The sequence below is a fragment of the Eumetopias jubatus genome, unplaced genomic scaffold (genome assembly GCF_037043125.1).
Source record: "Eumetopias jubatus isolate StellerSeaLion01/CBP00866 unplaced genomic scaffold, mEumJub1_p1.0 scaffold_10, whole genome shotgun sequence".
Lineage (NCBI taxonomy): Eukaryota > Metazoa > Chordata > Mammalia > Carnivora > Otariidae > Eumetopias > Eumetopias jubatus.
This window is the reverse complement of record NW_028274816.1, coordinates 124,978,382-124,998,884: the sequence shown is the minus strand read 5'-3', so window position 1 is coordinate 124,998,884 and position 20,503 is coordinate 124,978,382. Positions and strand designations below refer to the sequence as shown.

The 20,503-nt window shown below is 49.0% G+C and overlaps 1 protein-coding gene across 3 annotated transcripts in view; it reads left to right on the top strand.

Annotated features, from left to right (window-relative positions):
- PHF12 (PHD finger protein 12) overlaps nt 1-20,503 on the top strand; it is a 41,130-nt gene that overhangs the window by 18,552 nt on the left and 2,075 nt on the right. For 2 of the 3 annotated variants that reach the window (XM_028109045.2, XM_028109047.2), the window contains exons 3-13: nt 3,249-3,321; nt 5,966-6,359; nt 8,120-8,240; nt 9,470-9,602; nt 11,486-11,650; nt 14,559-14,717; nt 15,319-16,114; nt 17,370-17,495; nt 18,128-18,271; nt 19,170-19,268; nt 20,022-20,104. In XM_028109045.2, coding sequence (XP_027964846.1) covers nt 3,249-3,321; nt 5,966-6,359; nt 8,120-8,240; nt 9,470-9,602; nt 11,486-11,650; nt 14,559-14,717; nt 15,319-16,114; nt 17,370-17,495; nt 18,128-18,271; nt 19,170-19,268; nt 20,022-20,104 — 2,293 coding nt within the window. Of the gene's footprint in view, nt 1-2,463; nt 2,704-3,248; nt 3,322-5,965; nt 6,360-8,119; nt 8,241-9,469; nt 9,603-11,485; nt 11,651-14,558; nt 14,718-15,318; nt 16,115-17,369; nt 17,496-18,127; nt 18,272-19,169; nt 19,269-20,021; nt 20,105-20,503 lie in introns of those variants that run through there. The other variant, XM_028109046.2, reaches the window with a different exon arrangement.

Below are 20,503 nucleotides of genomic sequence, written 5' to 3'. Positions count from 1 at the left end.
GAGAAAGGGCTTTCAGGTACATAATAGTTGGAGTACAGTGTGGCACAGAAGTGCTATAGGGAATCAGGGACTGCCAAAGAAGGCTTCCTGGAGGCAATACCTGGCTTGAGCCCCAAAACAAAGAGTCCACCAGGTGAAGGAATGAGGGAAGGACCAGCATTTGCGGTTGTAGGTAGCAGCTCCAGAATGAACAGTGGAGGAAGGGTATGGACTATGTGGGGAGCCACCAGGATAATGAAGCTGGAAAAAGATGTAGGATTCTGGCCACAGGGGTCTTAACTTATAATACTGAGGAGCTTAAACTTTAACCTGTAATAAAGATAGGGTAGGGGTGATACTGAAGAGCTTTTTAATAAGGAGGGTGATATGGTCAGAATTGTGTTTTAAATAACTCTTTCTGCCAGCAGGGGTTGGAGCTAGATAGAGGGAAGCGTGAAGGATGGCCAGGAGGCCATTTACATCTTGGTAAAAGATCCAAGCTCAAACCACCTTGCCTTGCCCTTGTCTGCTTTACATGTTTGGTGGAGAGTATCTTGGTACAAAGCCAAGTGGGCAGATGAAAAGAAATGATGAAAGAATCAGAAGTGACAGCCTTTTCAGGGTTAATTTTAATATGACAGCTGCTGAAGCATAGCAGAGTCTGTAGGCCTTTGCAGATTACATGCATGCATTTCATTAGTTTGGATGTGGCCTATGCAAAAATCCATTGGAGAGAAGTGGGGAAGACTTGACAGGTGACCTTCATCTGTGGTCCTCTAGGGTTTGAAGACCTGTCACAACAGGCCAGAGTGCTCCAGTTTTCTGCTTCCTAGTAAGGATCTCCTGAGATTCCCCCAAGGAAACAGGGAGGAAAGGAAACAAGGACCTGTAAGGGCTTGGTGGACATCCTGACATGTATACTCAGGGCTCCAAGGAAGCATGGCAAAGCAGGAGCTAGGATAATTTGCCAAGCCAAGTGCTCTTTTAGATAGAAACAGTAGACCAATGTAATATTAAGCCCTGGGACTTCAGGAAGAGTCCTTATGTTATTCAGCCCTCAATTATTTTTTTAGTATTTATCTTTTTTTTGAAGATTTTATTTATTAGAACACAGGCAGGGGCAGAGGGAAAGAGAGAGACTCTCAAGCCGACTTCCTGCTCAAGGCAGAGCCTGACTCAGGCCCCAGGATCATGACCTGAGCCGAAGGCAGACGTGTAACCGACTGAGCGACCCAGGCACCCCTTTCTCATCTTTTTTTTGATGAAAAAACTCCTCCTTCCCATTCCAAATAGGTGACTCCCAGGAACCAAATATAGGAATTTCTTTTGCATTTCTTTCTTTTTTTTTTTCAAGATTTTATTTATTTGTCAGAGACAGAGAGAGCACAAGCAGGGGGAAGGGCAGGCTCCCCACTAGGCAAGGAGCCTGATGTGGGACTCGATCCCAGGACCCTGGGATCATGACCTGAGCCAAAGGCAGATGCCCAACCGACTGAGCTACCCAGGCGTCCCTCAGAATTTGCATTTCTAATAAGCTCCCAGATGATACTGATGTTTGCATCTGATCTGGGTACCACACTTTGAGAACCACTACTGTATAGACATTAGAAATGTGACCCTCCCAAAGATTTAATAAAGTCTCATATGGTTCTTGGTATAACCTTAATGGAAATCAGTGGAGAATCAGTAAGGCCTGCCCTACACAGCTCTAATTCTGACCCAGTATTGACTTACTGAGTCACTACTGTGTGCACAACCTCTGTGTTGTAAAGCTACAGAGGGAAGAGATCCAATCTTTGTCTCGGGCCCTCTAATGAAATAAGAGGGGCATCTGGCTGGCTCAGTTGGTAGATCAAGAGTTCCTGATCTCGGGGTTGTGACTTCAAGGCCCACATTGGGCATAGAGCTTACAATAAGTGATAAATGAGAAAAGGAATGAGAGAACTAGGGTGGGGTGCCTGGCTGGCACAGTCAGAAGAGCATACAACTCTTGATCTTGGGGTCATGAGTTCGAGCCCCATGTTGGGTGTAGAGATTACTTAAAAATAAATAAAACTTGAAAAGAAAAAAACCTGTCACACAAGGAAAAACATGAGAAGTACAAAAAGAGAACTAAACCATGGAGCCCAGAGGTCTTGATGTCTGAGTGATACAGGAAGAGCATATGTAGGAGCTGTACTCAGTCATCTGTTGCTGTGTAACAAACTATCCAAAACTCAGTGGCTTGAAACAGACACTGGTTATTATCTCTCATAAGTCCGCAGGTTGACTGAGCTCAGCTGGGTGGTTTTTCTGTTCAGTGTGGTGTTGTCCGGGACCCCAGTCCTTTAGAGGCTGGACTGAGCTGGCATGGTCCAAGAGGACTCAGTCACATAGCAGTAGTTCATGCTGACTTTTGGCTTGGAGTCCAGGGGAAGCTGTTAATTGGAGTGCCTTAAGTCTCCACTGGGTGGCCTCTCAGGATGACAGCAGGGCTCTGAGCTAGAACATTCCAAACATGTAAAAATGGAATCTGCAGGTCTCCTAACACCCAGCCTCGGAAGTTACAACATGGTTACCTCTGCTGCCTTCTATTCGTCAAAACAAGTCACAAGGCAAGCCTTATTCAAGAGGAAGGAAATGGCCTACCTCTGGATGGTAGGAGTAGCAAAGAATTTGCAGCCGTCTTTAATCTGCCATCTTTAATCTGCAGCTGTCATATTAAAATTGAGCTGCCTGATTGAGGCAAGTTTTACAGGATTAATAGTCTTTTAACAGGCAGAGCTTTCTAGGGGAAAAAGTGATGTACAGAAAGAAATAGCAAGTCTTCAATTTGACTAGGGGAAAGGGTACCTGAAAGGGTCCTGGAAAGTGGGGGGGAATGGGTCTGTGCTACATGGGGCTCTGAACAGCAGATGGAAGAGTTTAGCCTTACACTAACTTTGAGGAGTATGGAGGACCTATCAATGATTTTATTAGCATGATACAATTTGGGAATGATTCTTAAGGCTCCAAACTAGTTCTTTGTGTTTTTCCCTGTAAGCCCAGTGTTAAAAGCTATGGATTTGGCTTCTCTTTCTAGGATGTGAGAGGAGGTCCTCACTCTTCAGGTTATTATAAACTATGCCAGGCAGCCATTTTGAAGGAAGAGCGGGAGAACCCTAGCAGTGCTTGCAGGACTGGCCAGACTAGGAGTCGAGGGACGTGCGGCTTTGTGCCAGACCTAGCTAGGCTTTTTCCTGCTGCATCAAAGGTTAGTACTTAGTCTTGCCCTTGTCTTTTTCCCACAGTAACCCTCCACTGAGTGAAGAGATGTTGCCTCCTGGGGAGTGGATGTGTCACCGGTGCACTGTTCGCCGAAAGGTAATGATGCTGCTTTCTGAAGGCTTTGCTCAGAATGCCAGATCTAGAGCACTGATATTCGAGAGCTAAGACGGCCTGGCCCTGAAGGCATTTTCGTCCCTTCTTCTTGTCTTTTCCAGCCCTGGAATCACCCTCACTCTCCCCATGGTGACTGTTTGGAATCCAGTAGGGCCTAAAATCCAAACATGAGCTGCTGAAATGAGCAGAAGAGGTGTGTTAATTTACTGAGCCATGTTCATTCACTAGTGACAGGAGTAGGCTGATTTAAGTGGCCTGAATGTGGCAGCTATATCCATGACTGAAAGTGGCTGAAGAAAAACAAAGCTGTTTCTCCAGCTTGGTGGAAAAAGGATTTCCCTCGCCCCAAGTCGCTGGTATCCAGAGGCTTGACTGGGTGTATGAGGGACAGAAGATTTTGAACCCATTTGTACCCCTAGAATTTCTTTGTGCATATATAAGGTTGCCTAATCCCTCTTTAACTCCCCTTTCCTTGGCTTTGATAATTCAATACTGGCTTTGAGAACATGATTTTCTATTTTGAGACCTTTTATGGGGTGCAAAAGCTAAATTCCTCTTTATCGAAAAAGGAAGTGGGTGTGTTTCCATCCAGATTATGAGAGACCCAATCCTCAAATTATAGACTGTGGATTAGAATCTGTCTATGGATTGTAAACCATCTCCTTCCCTCCCCCCACACTAATTACACAGCAAGCAACTTGCCTTCGTTGTGACATCACCTCTGTTGTCCTGGCCCCTGAACATGATGTCACAATGAATGATGATTTCCTTGGTTGCAGAAACAGGATGAGATGATTCAGAGATTGTGGTTTATGTGTGTAACAGTTTTCAGCCTTTTTCTTAAACAGGCAGACTTTTATTTTTCGGTATGTGCACAAGGGTTCTTACTAAAAGGCAAGGCAAGGCCAAGTCAACCACTTAGCCCCAGCTGTAGTTTGATACCTCCTGAAGTCCACAGACCAGGCTGTCCTCCAGCCTATCCACCTCTCAAGATCTCTCCCTGTGCATCCCCAGTTAGGTTAGAGGAGGGCCCGTTAGTAGCATCTGCCAGCCACGAGGCCTTTGAGAAACGCGCCACTGAAGAAGCTGGATGTGAAAGGGTTGGGAACAGCTGAGGGAGAAGTGAAGTCAGGAAGAGAGGGTGGAGAAGAGGAATTAACATTATTTTGGTGCCCGTCACGTGCCGAGTCTTTTACACATGTTGTCTCATTTAATCCATACAGCTATCTGTGGGTGCTGAGGGTAGTGTCTCCATTTTAGAAAGGAAGAAACTGAGGCTCATCACACGTGTAGAATAACTTTCTCAAGGACTCAAAAGAATTAACAGAGCCAAGATTTGAGCCAAATTGCCTCACTCCAAAGCTCTGTTACCTCTTCATCAGTTTTCTAGAAGCAGAGCTGTTTGGTGGGGATTATTATAGTAGCCTTTTTCTAACATAGTGTGCTTTCCCTGAAGTGCCACTCTGACATGCTCTTGGGTGGCCCTCTTTGCCTACCATTGCCATGTCTGCCTTTTCCAGCACCACTACCTCTATCCCCCTTTGGCCTCCTGTAGTTATGTTGAAGGAGACTGAAATGATACATCCTTTGGCCTCAGCAACCTCTGATGTTCAGGTCCTGTTCCTAGTGGAGGCTGAATCTTCCCCTGACTCAGAGCCTTCATCCTTTTCATATATGTGACCCTCTGTCTCCACCGTATCTCTGAAAGGAGGAGGAGAAAGGTTTTACTAGTCTTACTTTACAGACAGACAAATTCCTGCACACCAACCTGCATCATCCAGGGTCACAAGGAATCATAGGCAGAACTCGGACAGATCCCAGGTCTCCTGAGTGGAGACCAGTGTTAAACCTTCATTTGACCACTCTTTGGAGTCCTAGAGGAAAATGTAATACCAGCCATCCAGTCCTACTGAGTAAACATGGTCTTTTTCCATTTCCCCACCTTCCCATTTGAAGAAGTGTCCCTTTTGGAGTTCTAGTTAAACTTGAAACATTGAAAGCCACCAGTCTTGGACACTGTGATCACTGGGTAGCTACCTTCCACACACCAGCCATCCACCTTGTAGTGTAGTTACTTCCCGTGTCAGCACCCAGCCTCCCTGGACAGGGAGCTCTGCTTGCCTGTTTTACCTTTTACCTTTGCATTTGCAGACTTTATTTGGAGCAAAATTCTTAAAACCATTCAGGAGGTCAGGATGCTCCGAGGCAAACTACAGTGATGTTGAATCCCCTTATGTCTTCCTCAGTGTTCTCACTTAACTCACTCAGTTTATTCTCACTGTGGTAACTTTTTATCCCTTTGCCTCTGTACTTTGTATAGAGATAGTGTGTATCCATATGATGACTTAGAGTAAAGGATGTATGGGAAGAGTGTATAATTGTTTCTAACTTTCCCTGCTGTTTGGTGATTCCCTGCTGCTGTACGTAGTTTGCCAGCTTTAGTTCAGTTCAGCTGTAGTTCTGTCAGCTCGAACAGACCAGTGTTCCAAGTCTCCAGGTGGATGAGTCTGTGACAGGTTAGAAAATTTCATAATTTTGGCTAGTGGTCTAGCAAGGACTTTGTGGTACCCATCTCTTTCTGTGTTGTGGTACTTTATGTGATGGGCCTGCCTGTTCATTCGCACAGAAACGCGAGCAAAAAAAGGAGCTGGGCCACGTCAATGGACTGGTGGACAAATCCGGCAAACGGACTACATCCCCCAGCAGTGATACTGACTTGTTGGACAGATCAGCCAGCAAAACTGAACTCAAGGCCATTGCCCACGCCCGGATCCTAGAGAGGAGAGCCAGCCGGCCTGGCACGCCCACATCCAATGCCAGCACAGAGACCCCCACCTCTGAGCAGAATGACGTCGACGAGGACATCATTGACGTGGACGAGGAGCCCGTGGCAGCGGAGCCGGACTATGTGCAGCCCCAGCTAAGGCGGCCCTTTGAGCTGCTGATTGCTGCCGCCATGGAGCGGAACCCCACCCAGTTTCAGTTGCCCAATGAACTGACTTGTACCACCGCGCTACCAGGTTAGCCAAACTCTCGTGCTCCCCCCACTTCCCCAGAGGGCTCCTCTCCTGCCGGAGCGGTGCTGCCTCTGGAGTCACCATCCGCGGCGCCGCTCTCGGGCTCCTGTTCTTTGTTCTTCCTGAACATCTTTGAAGGTTTTAGGTTTTACTGTGCTTATTCAGTTTTCTGTTTTCTGCCCTTCAACGTATCACCTTTTTAAAAATACAGGTAATATATTCTCATGGTTCGGAAGCCAAAAAATATGCAAAGGCTTAAAATGAAAAATTTCCCTTCCACCCCTGTCTGCCATTTGCCTCCTTTCTACTTCCTACCCCTCACAGATAACCACTCTTTGGTTCTTGTGTATTTCCTTCTAGAATTTCTTTGTGCATATATAAACAATTATAGATAACATGCTCAGTATTTTCCCTCTAACTAGCTTACTTGGTATGCTACTCTACATGTTGCTTTTTTCACTTCACAATATGCTCTAGAGATCTTTCCATATTAATGTAGGCATTTCTCAGTTTTTCTTAATGGTTACATAATAGTCTATTATATAGATGTGCCATAACTTATTCAACTGATTTCCTATTAATGGACATTCAGGTTGTCCCTAATCTTTTGTTACTATAGATGGTGCTTCAACAAATAATTTTGTAAATATATCATTGTGTACATGTGAGTGTATCTGGAGGGTAAATTCCTAATGTTAGAATTGCTGGGTTATAACTATACATTTATAGGGTTTTTTGTTTGTTTTTGTTTTTAAAGATTTTATTTATTCATTTGACAGAGAGAGAGAGAGAGCGAGAGAGGGAACACAAGCAGGAGGAGTGGGAGAGGGAGAAGCAGGCTTCCCGCAGAGCAGGGAGCCTAATGTGGGGCTCGATCCCAGGACCTGGGATCATGACCTGAGCCGAAGGCAGGCACTTAAGGACTGAGCCACCCAGGTGCCCCATATGCATTTATAGTTTGATAAGATGTTGCCAAATTGCCCTTCATACCTTTTTTTTTTTAATCAAGTCATCTTCTACTTGATACCACAAAGCTTTTAGATGTTCTTTTCTTTTTCCCAGAGAAAGTGAAATTGGCAATCTTAAGAATCCTGGTCAGTGGGGCACCTGGGTGGCTCAGTTGGTTAAGCAACTGCCTTCGGCTCAGGTCGTGATCCTGGAGTCCTGGGATCGAGTCCTGCATCGGGCTCCCTGCTCAGCGGGGAGTCTGCTTCTCTCTCTGACCCTACCCCCCTCATGTGCTCTCTCTCTCTCTCTCTCTCTCTCTCATTCTCGCTCTCGCAAATGAATAAATAAATAAAATCTTTAAAAAAAAAAAAAAGAATCCTGGTCAGCCACAGGATGCATACGGAATCCAAGGTTTTCTGATTTCTGTAAAAATGCAGTAAAATTATAGTCTTCTCAGCCACCTCCACAGAACAGTCTTCGTTGACTGTTTGACTCGGGTCCTTATATTCCTTAGGTTGCCAGTTTCTAAAACCTAAGTTTCTGACCGCTTCATGTTTGCAAAACACAGACCTGTGTTTCTGCCTCAGAACGCGTGACTTCTGACCATAGTTCTCATTTCTGTCTTTGTTCCTTTTCCTGCCTTCCTGTTCTTTTTTTCATTTGAAGCCAGCCCAGGGGGTCTCAGAGAGAGACCCATGTCTAGGCCATGGCACGTGCTTTTCCTGAGATCTCTTCTTTCACTTACTATTGTTTCCATATCCCAGACTAGGAACTCTACATCCAAGAAAGCTCAGCACCATCAATTTCTCTTCTAGGTTCTAGCAAGAGGAGAAGAAAGGAGGAAACCACAGGGAAAAACGTTAAAAAGACACAGCACGAGTTAGATCACAATGGTCTTGTTCCCCTACCAGTCAAAGTCTGCTTCACATGCAACAGGTATTTTTCTTCCATCCTGAGGGCTCTTCTCCATAGTCAGCAAATGATACTTTTTCTCTCTCTTGTCACCTCTTCCAAACCCTCTATGTTAAATGTAGACAACCCACATTCGGATGGTATGACTACAGAGACTCAGTGACCAATTGACCAGAGCCTTGACTATCTTAACAAATTCCCTGAAGTACCTGAGAACTGTGTTTATAAAGGCTCGGATGAGAGGAGTTGGACTTAAAGAGAAGCAAGAGATATTTCGATGAGCTAGGAGGAGGAGCTCTGGCTAGCAGAGACACAGGTCCCTGGAAAAGGCAAATAGTTTTTAAAGATGAGTTTAAAAGTAATACAAGTATCCATGGTAGCTAATATGCATCAGACTGGATGACTTCCAAATGCCTCTAGGCTGCCCCAGTTGTAGCTTCCCTGAGACACTGGTTTCCTTCAGATAGGAGCTCCTCAGTGACAGGAACCAGCTGCTTCAATGACTGAAGCTGGACTTAGTGGCCTGGGTGTCTTAGAAAGGCAGGAGAGCAGGAGAAAATAGCTATCAAAAAGAAATATGCCAAAGGAAAAAAAGAAATGTTCCACAACAAAAGCTGTAGGGAACTAGATAGTAGAGCAGCAGAACTCTTGAGTCAGGCCCAGACTGATTCTCCGGTGCATCTCAGACACCCAAGGAGTATCTGTGGTTACAAGTCGCAATTGGTGTTTGCTGAAGCCCCCCACCCCCGAACTATGCATACACGGGTACATTATAGAGCCCGTTCCCGGCACAACTCTCTCCACGTGTCATTTTTGCTGAGTGCTTCATGCAGAAGAGACGTCTTTTCTTGCTGTAGTGTAAGACTCTAGAAACATGGCTAGAGACTTTTTTTTTTTTTTAATGAGGTAGTTACTTTCTTTTAAGGAGTAGAAAGAGCAGAGCAGAGTTGGCTATCTTCCCCTTGTGGGTACTGAGCATTGATCATTCCTGCTCTGACAGCCACTTTAGCTGTACTCCAAATAAACGTTCACTTCCCCACAAGACACATTCCTCTTAGAAGAGAGAATAATGGAGAGCCTGGTGGTAGCCCCCAACTTCATCCATCTTCCTAATGGTGAGTGTAACTGATCACTGGGGGAGGAGGCTCTGGGAGAACATGGTGAGGATTAAGGAGCAGAGGCTGTTCACAATGCAGAGTTGGTTTCAGTTTTCCCATCTTGCCACAGAAATGGCCTACAATTCTCTTTTGCAGGAGCTGCCGCGTGGCCCCTCTCATCCAGTGTGACTATTGCCCCCTCCTGTTCCACATGGACTGCCTTGAGCCACCGCTCACTGCCATGCCCCTGGGCAGATGGATGTGTCCGAATCACATCGAACATGTGGTGGTAAGCGCAGCATCAGCGTCGCCCCTTCACTTCTCTCTGGGCACAGCTGGGGCATGGACTGATTCGGTAGAAAGGGTAGGGTCAGCTTTGTACAGAGTTCACTATAATCTCTCAGATACTAGATTCTGCAGACCATCCTACTCAGTTCTGATTGTTTTGACATGCCTCAGCTGTGCATTTCGCCTTTTCCCACAATGCCTTGTTTTAGCTGTACAGGCAGACGTGGTTGTTGATGCATAATTTCTTCCACAGTGAATTAAGCAGCTGATGTTACAGTTCTAAAAGGGGAGTATGTTAGATCCAACTTTTGGGAATAAATGCTCTCATGGTAGTTGCTTCCGTATTTTCCTGCCTCTTATTTTTAGAGGAGACAAACTAAGAAACTCTAAAACGTTTATTCTCCTATCTCAGGAATTATCACAGGCAGTCAACTCCCAGTAACTCGGGAGAGTTGAAGAATTGGCGTGGATAACAGTGTTCCAGTCAGCCATTTATTGAACGCCGATGTGTCCTAGGCACCACATGAGGCTCTTTCCTGTCTCTCTAGTTTTTAACACCCACCTTGTCATGGTACATAATAGGTATTCAGTAAGTAAGTCATTGAATGAGTGAATGGTGTGAGGGTCCTTTTATCTTCTCTCCCGGGAGTCTTGGGTGCATTTTCCAGATGCTTCCTGGGGCTCAAATGGAACTGTCGTTTGCTCTCTCCAAAAGAGGCTTAAGCTTAGTCCCTTTCCTGGTAGGCCCTAAGAACAGTCATTTACAAGGTTGAATGGGTGAGGGCTTCAAAAGAGCAGCCCTTCCAGATTCACAAAGAGATTATCGCTTAAGACATTGTCTATCAGATGGTAATATCTTTTGACCCTCAGCTTGACAGTGTGCTCTTCACGTTGCACTGAGGGACCGTAGTTATAGACTTGCACACGTGGGCAGAAAGGTTGCTTTTGGCCTCTTCATTTGGCTAACACTGCTCAGAAGGGCTTAGCTAGGAGGAAGCATCTCTCTGAGGCGCAGTTATGAGTGTTTCGTTTTGCCTCCTGCTGAACCAGGAAAAAACAACCATGAGCAATATGCCCAAATATGAATCTTAAAGAGCAGCTTTCCAACAGATGAAAAATTAATTAGGTAATTTTTTTATTAGCCACTTAGGGGTTTTTCCTACTTGACTAATTAGGCAGCTGCGGCACAGATCTTTTCTTTTGAATTAAAGTGTAGTGGACCAGATGTGTAGAAGCGGAAAAGCGGCACAGGGTTTATGCGCCTTCTGTATGCCGCTGTGTCAAATTCATTCTTCCCTCCCTTTGGCCTCTTGGAGCAGTCCAGGTTTTCCACCTTCTCTAGGGCAGGACTGTGAGATCCAGGTGGACTCGCTAATATTCCCTGGTATGTTGGAAGAGGAATAGGGCAGGGCACACGGGATTCTGGTGCTGATTCCTCCTGTCAGCCAGGCTCCTATATAGGAAACCGTCCTGCTTCCTGTGGGAGAGAGTGCCTTCTAGAAAGGGAGTCTGGGTGTCGAGGGCCAAGGCCTACATCTCCACTGAAACCTGTGCTCTGTTAGGGTACACTGGCAAAAGGCGATGCGAGCTGTCAGAGGCTGAATTTGAAGGGCATTTCTTGGCTAATATTCTATTTCTTGTCTCCCTCAAGGCTCTCTAGGGAAGAGAACATACCAGTTTTCCCTTGCTAGACCAGGCAGAGCTGAGGGAAAAAGTTTTATCCGTGTTCCTTGGCCCCCTGACAGGAGTGTTGACATACCAGCTCCTGACAGAAGGAACCTATTTGGCCAAGGGCTTCTATTTTTCGAACCTAGAGAATAGAGGTTGTTGGGAAGGGGATGCCTTTTGAGGTTCGTTGCAAGAGTGTGTCTGCTTTGTCCCTAGCTGAACCAGAAGAATATGACGCTGAGCAATCGGTGCCAGGTTTTTGACCGTTTCCAGGACACCATTTCACAGCATGTGGTCAAAGTGGACTTCCTGAACCGAATCCATAAGAAGCACCCTCCTAACCGCCGTCTGCTCCAGTCAGTCAGAAGAAGGAGCTTGAAGGTGAGTCCCCAGCCTGGTGCGGGCAGAGTGGTGGGCTTTGATTGTTTCCAGGGATAGACAGGGTCATGGGCCCAAATTGATAGACAGGGAGGCTGAAGCCCTGACGTTTGTCTCTGGTGTCTCAGCAAGTGGTGAACGTGACCGTATGTTGTCATACTTGAGGATAGAGGTCAGAATTATGAAGGCCAAGCCCCAGACTCTACGAGTTTCCAGTTCTCCTGAGGATCGGTGCTCTTTAGCCCCTTCCGCCAAACAGAGGTGCTCTGCTGTTGCTAACCCCTCAGCGGGCACTCGTGCTCTCTGTTCCTGGGAGACGGCCCCTTTCCCAGAGCTGCCTGGTGGCCTGAAGGTGAGGGTGATGAAGCAGAGGACCATATGGAAAGTGAGGAGCTATCCCAGCTGAGGAACTTAAGAGGAGAATGACTGTTGTTCCAGGCTGCTGGTAATACATCATGAATACTCCGAATTGTGGCCTTGGCGGTAATAATACCTAACATTTGTATACACTTGACAGTTTGCTAAAGTGTGTCCGCAGAGATCAACAGAAAAAATCCCTTTGTTGAAAAGCATTTGGGGGTGTTGAGGCTGTTTTCATAGACCAGTCAGTTCCCTCATTCGTTTAACCTGGAGAGCCCAACACTGTACACCCACACATATGCTTGATCTTCTCTTCTGAGAAATCCCGCAGGCAGTGAGTGCTCTGTGCCGGTGGAAACCAGCAATTCTCAAATATGGCCACTTGGTGGCAGTCTCACTTTAATTCACTCACACCACTCCCGTCACTTCCAGTGGATGTCAGCACCAGCAAGATGGTAGCTGTTGGAAATTGTATAACAATCTCTTAACTGTGTAAATATTTATACTTCAGTGCAAACACCAGTTTCCAAAATTAAGTCAAGGTGTTTTCAGTTGGGGGTATTATAGAGGTGGCGTGTCTCATACCTTAGTGAAACAGATTTAAAAGTAATCTAAACTGTAGATTTGGAAGAGAGCCTGGTCGCTGAAATGAACAGGCCAAGAGGCCCTGATGAAATCCTGTCATTTTATAATGCCGCCTCCCTCTTTCTTTTTTTTTTCTTAGAAGAGCGGCGGTGGGCGGGGGGGGGGGAGGGGGGCAGAGAAAGGGGAGAGAATCTCCATGCCCAGCACAGAGCCCAACACTGGGCTCGATTTTACCACCCTGAGATCATGACCTGAGCCGAAATCAAGAATCGGACACTTAACCAACTGAGCCACCCAGCCCCCCCCCCCTTTGTAAAGGTTTCCCTGTTCTTGAGGAAAATCCAAGGGCATGAATTGCCTGAAAAGCATTTTGTACTTAGACAATTTGAGAGTGAATTGAGGACAGTGGTGGAGAACTGCTCAGCTCTGTCCTGGAACATGTTTATCGCTGATGGAGCGCAGTGCAGCAAAATCAGCTTAAGAACTTTGTGTTTTTGTTGGGGATTCCTCTTCCTGCTACCCCTTCACTCTTCGCCAGGGATTTGCCTACCATTCTATTCCTCCCCCTCCCATTCCTGGGTGACTTCGGACAAGCCCAGGGCACCGGCCATCACTGTTAATGGTGCTGACTCTCAGTTCCACCTGCCTTGCCTTTCTCCTGTCCAGATTCATATCTGCCTGCCCATCCCACAGACACTCCAGTCTCAACTTGCCCAAGACCAAAAGTCTTCTGCCTCCAAATCCTCTCTTCCTCTTATATTTCCTGTTTCAGTAAATTACCACAATTTCCACCCAGCCCCTCAAACCAAAATTCTGGAAAGCATTTTCAGCTCTTCTTCCCTTATCCTCCATAAGGACTCGGTCACCAAATCTGTCCTCCAAATGTTTTCCAAATCCACCAAGTGCTTCCACACCTCTATGCCTTATATGCTTCTCCCCGACCCTCACTTCCCCTTCGTCTGCCTGGAAGTTCTCAACTTCTAAGGCTCAGCTCTAATACTGCTTTCCTATAAAATCTTCCCTAATCCCAAATTCCTTTGCCACCCCCCCCAGACAGAAATGAACACTCTTCCTCTGTGTTTTTTATAGCTCCTTAGCCACCTCTCTATCCTAGGACCCGTTACACTGTGTTATAATGTTGCTCTTTATCTCTGCAACTAGACTGTGCGCTCCTTGAGGGCAGAGCTTAAGTTTTATTCATCTCTTGGATCTCTAGGACTTGGGGCAGTACCCAGACTCAGGAGGTGCTCAATAAATATTAGTTGAATGTATGAATGACTCTTTGCTTGTGTGGCTCTTTCATTCTTACATGGTATGATTCAGAATGTGTCTTCTGTCTTTGTACAACAAAGAGGTCTTCAGTTGTTTCATTAGTCATGAATGAATGGATGAAGAAAACTGACCTTGACTGAGTGCTTGTCACAGGCCAGGCCTCTTGCTGAGCATTTCCACTGTGAATAGGACCTCCTTTAACTTTGTACCTCTCCTCCCACACTTGATGCTGAGCAGCCTAGAGTGCCACTGGGAAGCTGTGTCCAGAGTCAGGCTTACACTTCTTAGGCCAAGGCAGTGGTTTCTGGCTTCTACTTGATGAAGAAGCGCTCGGGGGGTGGGCAGGGCCCATGCCTGCTGTTTCCAGTTCTGTGCCTTCTCAGGCGTGTGTGTGTGTGTGTGTGTGTGTGTGTGTGCCTTCTCAGGCGTGTGTGTGTGTGTGCCTTCTCAGGCGTGTGTGTGTGTGTGTGTGTGTGTGTGTGTGTGTGGCAGCCCACTGAGCCTTGTCCCAGTAGACCCCAGACAGGCGTGTGTGTGTGTGTGTGTGTGTGTGTGTGTGTGTGTGTGTGTGGCAGCCCACTGAGCCTTGTCCCAGTAGACCCCAGACTGCGTGACGGTCCCAAGATGCGGCCAGGGCAGAATCCGCGGGACGTGTCAGCACCATCTCCCTCCTCCTCCTATCTATCCTGAACAGGTTCCTGATGCTATCAAATCTCAGTACCAGTTTCCACCCCCTCTCATTGCACCCGCGGCCATTCGGGATGGGGAGCTGATCTGCAATGGGATCCCTGAGGAGTCACAGACGCACCTTTTGAACTCTGAGCACTTAGCCACCCAGGCAGAGCAGCAAGAGGTGAGTGAAGGCAGGGTCGGGGTTCCAGAGCCAGTCTTCCTTCCATCTCACCACAGCGGTGACTGGAGGTAGCCTCAGTGCCATTCCCATCCCCATCTTCTGCAACCCCACCCACCCCCACCCTCATCCCCCAAGAGTTGACTCTTCCAGAGAGAACTCCTGGCCGATATTCTGAGGCAAGTAAAAGAAGTACAGAGTCAACCTGTCTGCTTCTCTCCATTGGCCCCCCCAGTGTGCTGCGGGACGGGCACATCCGTCTCGTAGAAAGAGCTCAGTAGACCCGTAGAGAGGTTAGGCGGTAGTGCTGAACACACAGCAGTTGCTGCATATTGGTTCACAAGGTGAACCTTAGGGGCGGAGCCCGAACGGGAACCCCAGGCTCTGCTGACCAGGGTGCTGCCTGCTGAGCGTACCAGCAAGTCTCGCTTGGGACTGGAAGTGGAATCCCGGCAGAAGTCAAGCACACCTTTCCTGGGCATTTGCGATGGGACCTCGGAAACAGTGCTTATCAGCTATGCTGTAGCCCTGGCCACTGGGGCAGGAAGGACCAGCGCCTCCCAGGCCTCTCACCCTCCTCTCCTCTCCTCTCCTTCCGTTGCAGTGGCTCTGTAGTGTTGTTGCGCTCCAGTGCAGCATATTGAAACATTTATCTGCTAAGCAGATGCCTTCGCATTGGGACTCTGAACAGACAGAGAAGGCTGATATTAAGCCTGTTATTGTGACTGACAGCTCAATCACCACCTCCCTGCAAACAGCTGACAAGGCACCTACACCTTCCCACTGCCCCCTGTCCTGCCCCTCAGGGATTAGCACCCAGAATTCCCTGAGCTGCTCTCCACCCCACCAGCCCCCAGCCCTAGAGGACATCAGCTGCAGTTCTTGTGCGGAAAAATCCAAGAAAGCCCCCTGCGGGACTGCCAACGGGCCAGTGAGCACAGAGGTGAAAGCCAATGGCCCACACCTCTACAGCAGCCCCACTGATTCCACGGACCCCCGGCGACTTCCAGGCGCCAACACCCCCTTACCAGGCCTCTCCCACCGGCAAGGCTGGCCCCGGCCCCTCACGCCACCAGCGGCTGGGGGGCTTCAGAACCACACCGTCGGCATCATTGTGAAGACAGAGAATGCCACTGGCCCCAGCTCTTGCCCCCAGAGGAGTTTGGTTCCTGTCCCAAGCCTGCCCCCTTCCATTCCCAGCTCTTGTGCCAGCATCGAGAACACCAGCACTTTGCAAAGAAAGACTGTCCAATCACAGATAGGACCTCCGTTGACAGAGTCAAGGCCACTGGGCTCACCCCCAAATGCCACCCGGGTGCTCACTCCCCCCCAAGCAGCAGGAGATGGTATCTTGGCCACAGGAGCCAACCAACGATTCTGCTCACCAGCGCCATCATCAGGTGAGTGCTGCTCAGCCTCGGGGTAATTTGGATCCCGTCCTTTCATGTTCTTCCTGGCAGTTAAACTTCAAAAAAACACTTATATTCCTGTGAATATTTCAGAGGACTTCGGTCTCTCTCTTATTTGCCCTCCCCACTTGTATGTAAGAAGAGAAGGCACGTGTTAACTTGTCCCCGTTTCACTGGTGGGATTGCTTAGGCTCTGAAAGTGTAAGTGATTTCGTCTAGGTGACCTACCGAGTCAGTGGCAGGATTGGAACTACGGCATATTCCAGACTCTTTTCTCCTGACTCCCCTCCCCAAACCTTTCAGGCCTAGTCTTCTGCGTGTTTATGTTCTGTCTCCTTAGAGGAAGGCAGCCTGCTCTGTGGAGCCACTGTAGCCAGCCTGAGGTTCTAGGCGATGGCCTCCGTGTTTCAGGATCCACACCAGAGACCAGATCACACCTGATCTAGATTGGCAGAGCCCACTCATGTGAAGGAGATTCCAGGTCAGGGAAAGCAGGGATAGAAAGCAACACTGCCTTTCAGAATAGCTGCAGAGCAACATGCCCACAGAGGTTGGCCTGGCCCAAAAGCTCACCCTTGGGCCACACGCAGAAAGGCAGTCCCTTCTACCCATACTTGGCCTAGTGTGGACCTGCTCTCTCAGCCAGCTATCCCCAGTCAGCACTCCGGACCTCGAGATTGCTGACCCCAGCATCTGAACCAGGTTTCAGATGCTGCTGGAACCCCCTGTGGTCTCTCCTGTCTGAACTGAAGCTGGCCTCCTAGTCAGCTGGGAGTCTCGGTAACCAGGTGACTGTGACTTCTCTGCATGGGGGCCCCTGGTCCCAGGATGGCCCCTACCTTCAGACTCTTTTTCTGTCTCTGTTTACCTCTCAATACAACCAGGATAGGTGCTGCGCCCTGTGAGTGGAACTCCAGGAGGCAGGAGTTACAGGGGCAGGCATAGAGGCAGCCGGGAGGTAGTGACGGCCCAGAGAGCAAAGCCACCCCACCGCGTTCCCCAGAGCGGTAGATTTCACTGGTTCTCGGTGCTCTGGAGACTCCTGCGTGCCCGGGTGCCTTGTCGTTCCATCTGCCCTTCCTCACCACACATTTTTAGCTCTAGGAGTTCCAGATCCTATGGGGTGAGAGTCAAGAAGGGAACATCACCTTGGGTCCGAAATCCAGACCTGTCTCGGCAGTGGGGGATTGGACCGGTGGGTTTCCCTCAGGCGACGTAAGTAACAGTCTTCCTGCTCCATCCCCAGATGGCAAGGTCAGCCCCGGCACGCTACCCATAGGAAGCGCTTTAACCGTACCCTCTTTCCCAGCCAACTCTACTGCCATGGCGGACCTCACCAGCTCGCTGCGAGCGCTCACGGACGCTCATGGAGGTGAGTGAGTGAGCTGTGCCCTTCCACCAGCTGCTGCGGGAAGGTGCCGTCCCTGCGCAGCCTTCCAGCCCGGTTGGTTCAGAAAGGAACCGAAGGGATGCCTGAGCTCCCAGGGCTGGGGAGGCAGGTTAAGAAAGCAAGCCCCTCGTACCCCTGCCTTCCACACCTCATAATCAAGTGAAGGGAGAGCAGAGCCAGCTGAGCTTGTGAGGCCGACTAAAACCAGGAGGGCCTTGTTCCCCAAGTCGGAGAGAACGGAGGCACCGCTTGCCCTCTGTGAAGAGAGGGTGGGTAGAAAATCTAAGCCTCGGTGTCAGCCAGCCAGCCCTCCCCGCCGCATGCAAGCAGGGGATTTCTCTTGCTCTGCTTCCCCAGGACCACCGGACCTAAAATCAAGCCTCCCACCTCCAAGGGGCAGCTGCCCAGGTGGCGCCGGGGCCCATCTCTCACTGCAACATGGCTAGGGAGATGCCCAGCTCTGGATCCTTAGGCCACTTCGTACTCTCTGCTGTTCGAGAACAATCACTTGGTTAGATTTTAGAAATGCTAAACTATTTGCTCTGTGACCCTCACCTACTTCCGCCTTCCATTTCCTCCTCAGCTGCTTTTTAATCTTTTTCTTTGGTTAATAGAAATCGAGATAAATATGCTGGACGAGAAGCTGATCAAGTTTCTGGCCTTGCAGAGAATACATCAGCTTTTCCCCTCCCGGGTCCAAGCTTCACCGGGCAGTGCCGGGGCACATCCACCGGCTTCTGGAGGGCACCACACAGAAGGTGCGCATGCACACACCTGCCACCACAGCACACCGTCAGGTCTCCCCTCTGTGTGTGAGGGCTCTCGGTTTTCGGTATCTCAGTGCACCATGTGTACCTTTAACGGGCTTAATAAAGCACCAGGGTTTCTTCCCTCAGAAAGCAGGAACAGAAAGGCAACCACAACTTTCACGTCAGACTCGGTCAAGTCTGCTGTGACTTTCTTTCATGCTCAGCCACTTTGAGACACAGAGCGGCCACGAGTGCCTTTGGGGCTATGTGGTATGCTTTCCGCTGAACTGCTTTCAAGTATTTGGGTTACAAGTTTCCCAAAAGGGAATTTTTCAAGTTCAAGGTGAGAAGCAAAATAACAGTAACAGTTGAGCTAGCCTCCTGGAAGTTCTTCCCAAGAGTTTACCTGTTTAGGCTATTCCTTTGAGCATTAACCCTTAATGACCCTTACTGATTGAAATCGTGGGAAATGCAGAGCTCAGGCCCCACCTCTGACCTACAGCATGAGAATCTACATTTTAACAGGATCCCTAGTTGATTCATATGCACACGGAAGTTTGAAAAACGCTGCTCTGTGCGTTGTGTTTTGCATGGCCTCCCTATGGTATCATCTGGTCTATCCCCGATAAGCCGGTCAGCAGCCCAGGAACTTAAATTACTTTCATCTTTGAATTCTGTGACCATCTTCAAAGATGGCCCCTCTTGCCCCGTGTTGGAAGTGCTGTGGGTGGGGGGAGAAGCATCACCCCGAAGCAGCCCAGTGTCCAAGGTGAGTTGGGCAAGATGACTCATCTAGTGGGATTATTTTCTCTGGGCCACGAGCCGAAGGCCCGGGTTCTTCGGGTTTATGTTTGAGGCCTCAGGTTCTGAGTTTCTGAATGATCCTATCCCTGTGTTTGTCTTGTAGTGCAAAGAAAGGAGGTACAGGCCCGAGCTGTGTTCTACCCTCTCTTAGGGTTGGGAGGAGCTGTGAACATGTGCTATCGAACCCTCTACATCGGGACAGGTGAGCCCAGCTGAGAGAGGCACCGAAGCTCTTCAACCCTAAATACTAATAGCCTTTCCCACAGAGGCCAGAAAGGGGTGAGGGAAAACCCTCTCCAGGGCTGAGTGGTTTAACCCAGCAGCTATCCAGGCAGGAGGGACTAAGAAAGATTATCAGCTGCTTCTCTTCCCTGGCTCAAGCCCTTTTGCTCTGGGCCCAGCCATGACCTCAGGAGAGAGGAGAGTCAGCTCTGATTGCTGCCCAGTGAGCCATTTTAAGCACGCAGGAAATAACCGAGCAGAGGGCACATACTTTGTCCCTGGAAGTCTTTGAAAAAGTGATGGGGCTCACACACCCCTCACCTTTACTTAGTCATGTATCTTGTACAGAGGGACAGTCTGCTTAGCCCACGGCCCAGAGATCTCCTTTCTTTGCGATGACAGGCTTTATGAGCCCTGCACCCCATGTCGTGCTGTCACGGTAATAACCCCCCTTTTCAGGAGCTCACTCATTCCTTCTGGGCAACAGCCACACGTCCTAGACGAGATCAGCTGGCAGGGACAGCCGTTCTTTCAAAGGGGATTGGAAAAGAAACCCGTTTTTGTTCAAAAGTACAAGACTTTCGTACTTTTGGGGCCCCGAGCTAGCCCTTCCCCCCACTGAGGCCTTACAGTACCCGCCCAGGCACTGACTCCCGGCCCCCCGCCCTCCTCATGCACACGTCTTACAGTCTTGTTCTCTGCCTGCCTTTACCTCTCTTGCTGCCACTTGCAGGAGCTGACATGGACGTGTGCCTTACAAACTACGGTCACTGTAACTACGTGTCCGGGAAACACGCCTGCATATTCTACGATGAGGTGAGGGGTGGGGATGGGGTGGGAGGGAGCTCTCCCCACCTGAGGCCTCTCCTAGGCACTGGGGTTTTTTGTTCAGTGTCCTGGGTGAGGGGAAGGGGGGCGGGGAGGTCTTCTCCTCCTCTTCCCTCCCTGTCATTCCTGGAGAAGAGTCTCGGTGTGGAAGGGCGTCTTACCGTGGCTACCGCTCCCTGGGAGCAAGGCTGCCATTTCTCCTGAGATTGGTCACAGGCTCAGCAGGGGGAGCCCGCCTGAAAGTAGGGCAGGGGACCAGCATAGAAGGAAGCCAAGCCCTCTGCCAATGAATAGCATTTCAACAGGAGCCAGTGCCGAGGAGGCAGAGGAAAGGAGCAGTGGGAGAGCAGGGGTGGGGGTTGGGGAGCACTGGGAAGGAAGGCTTCC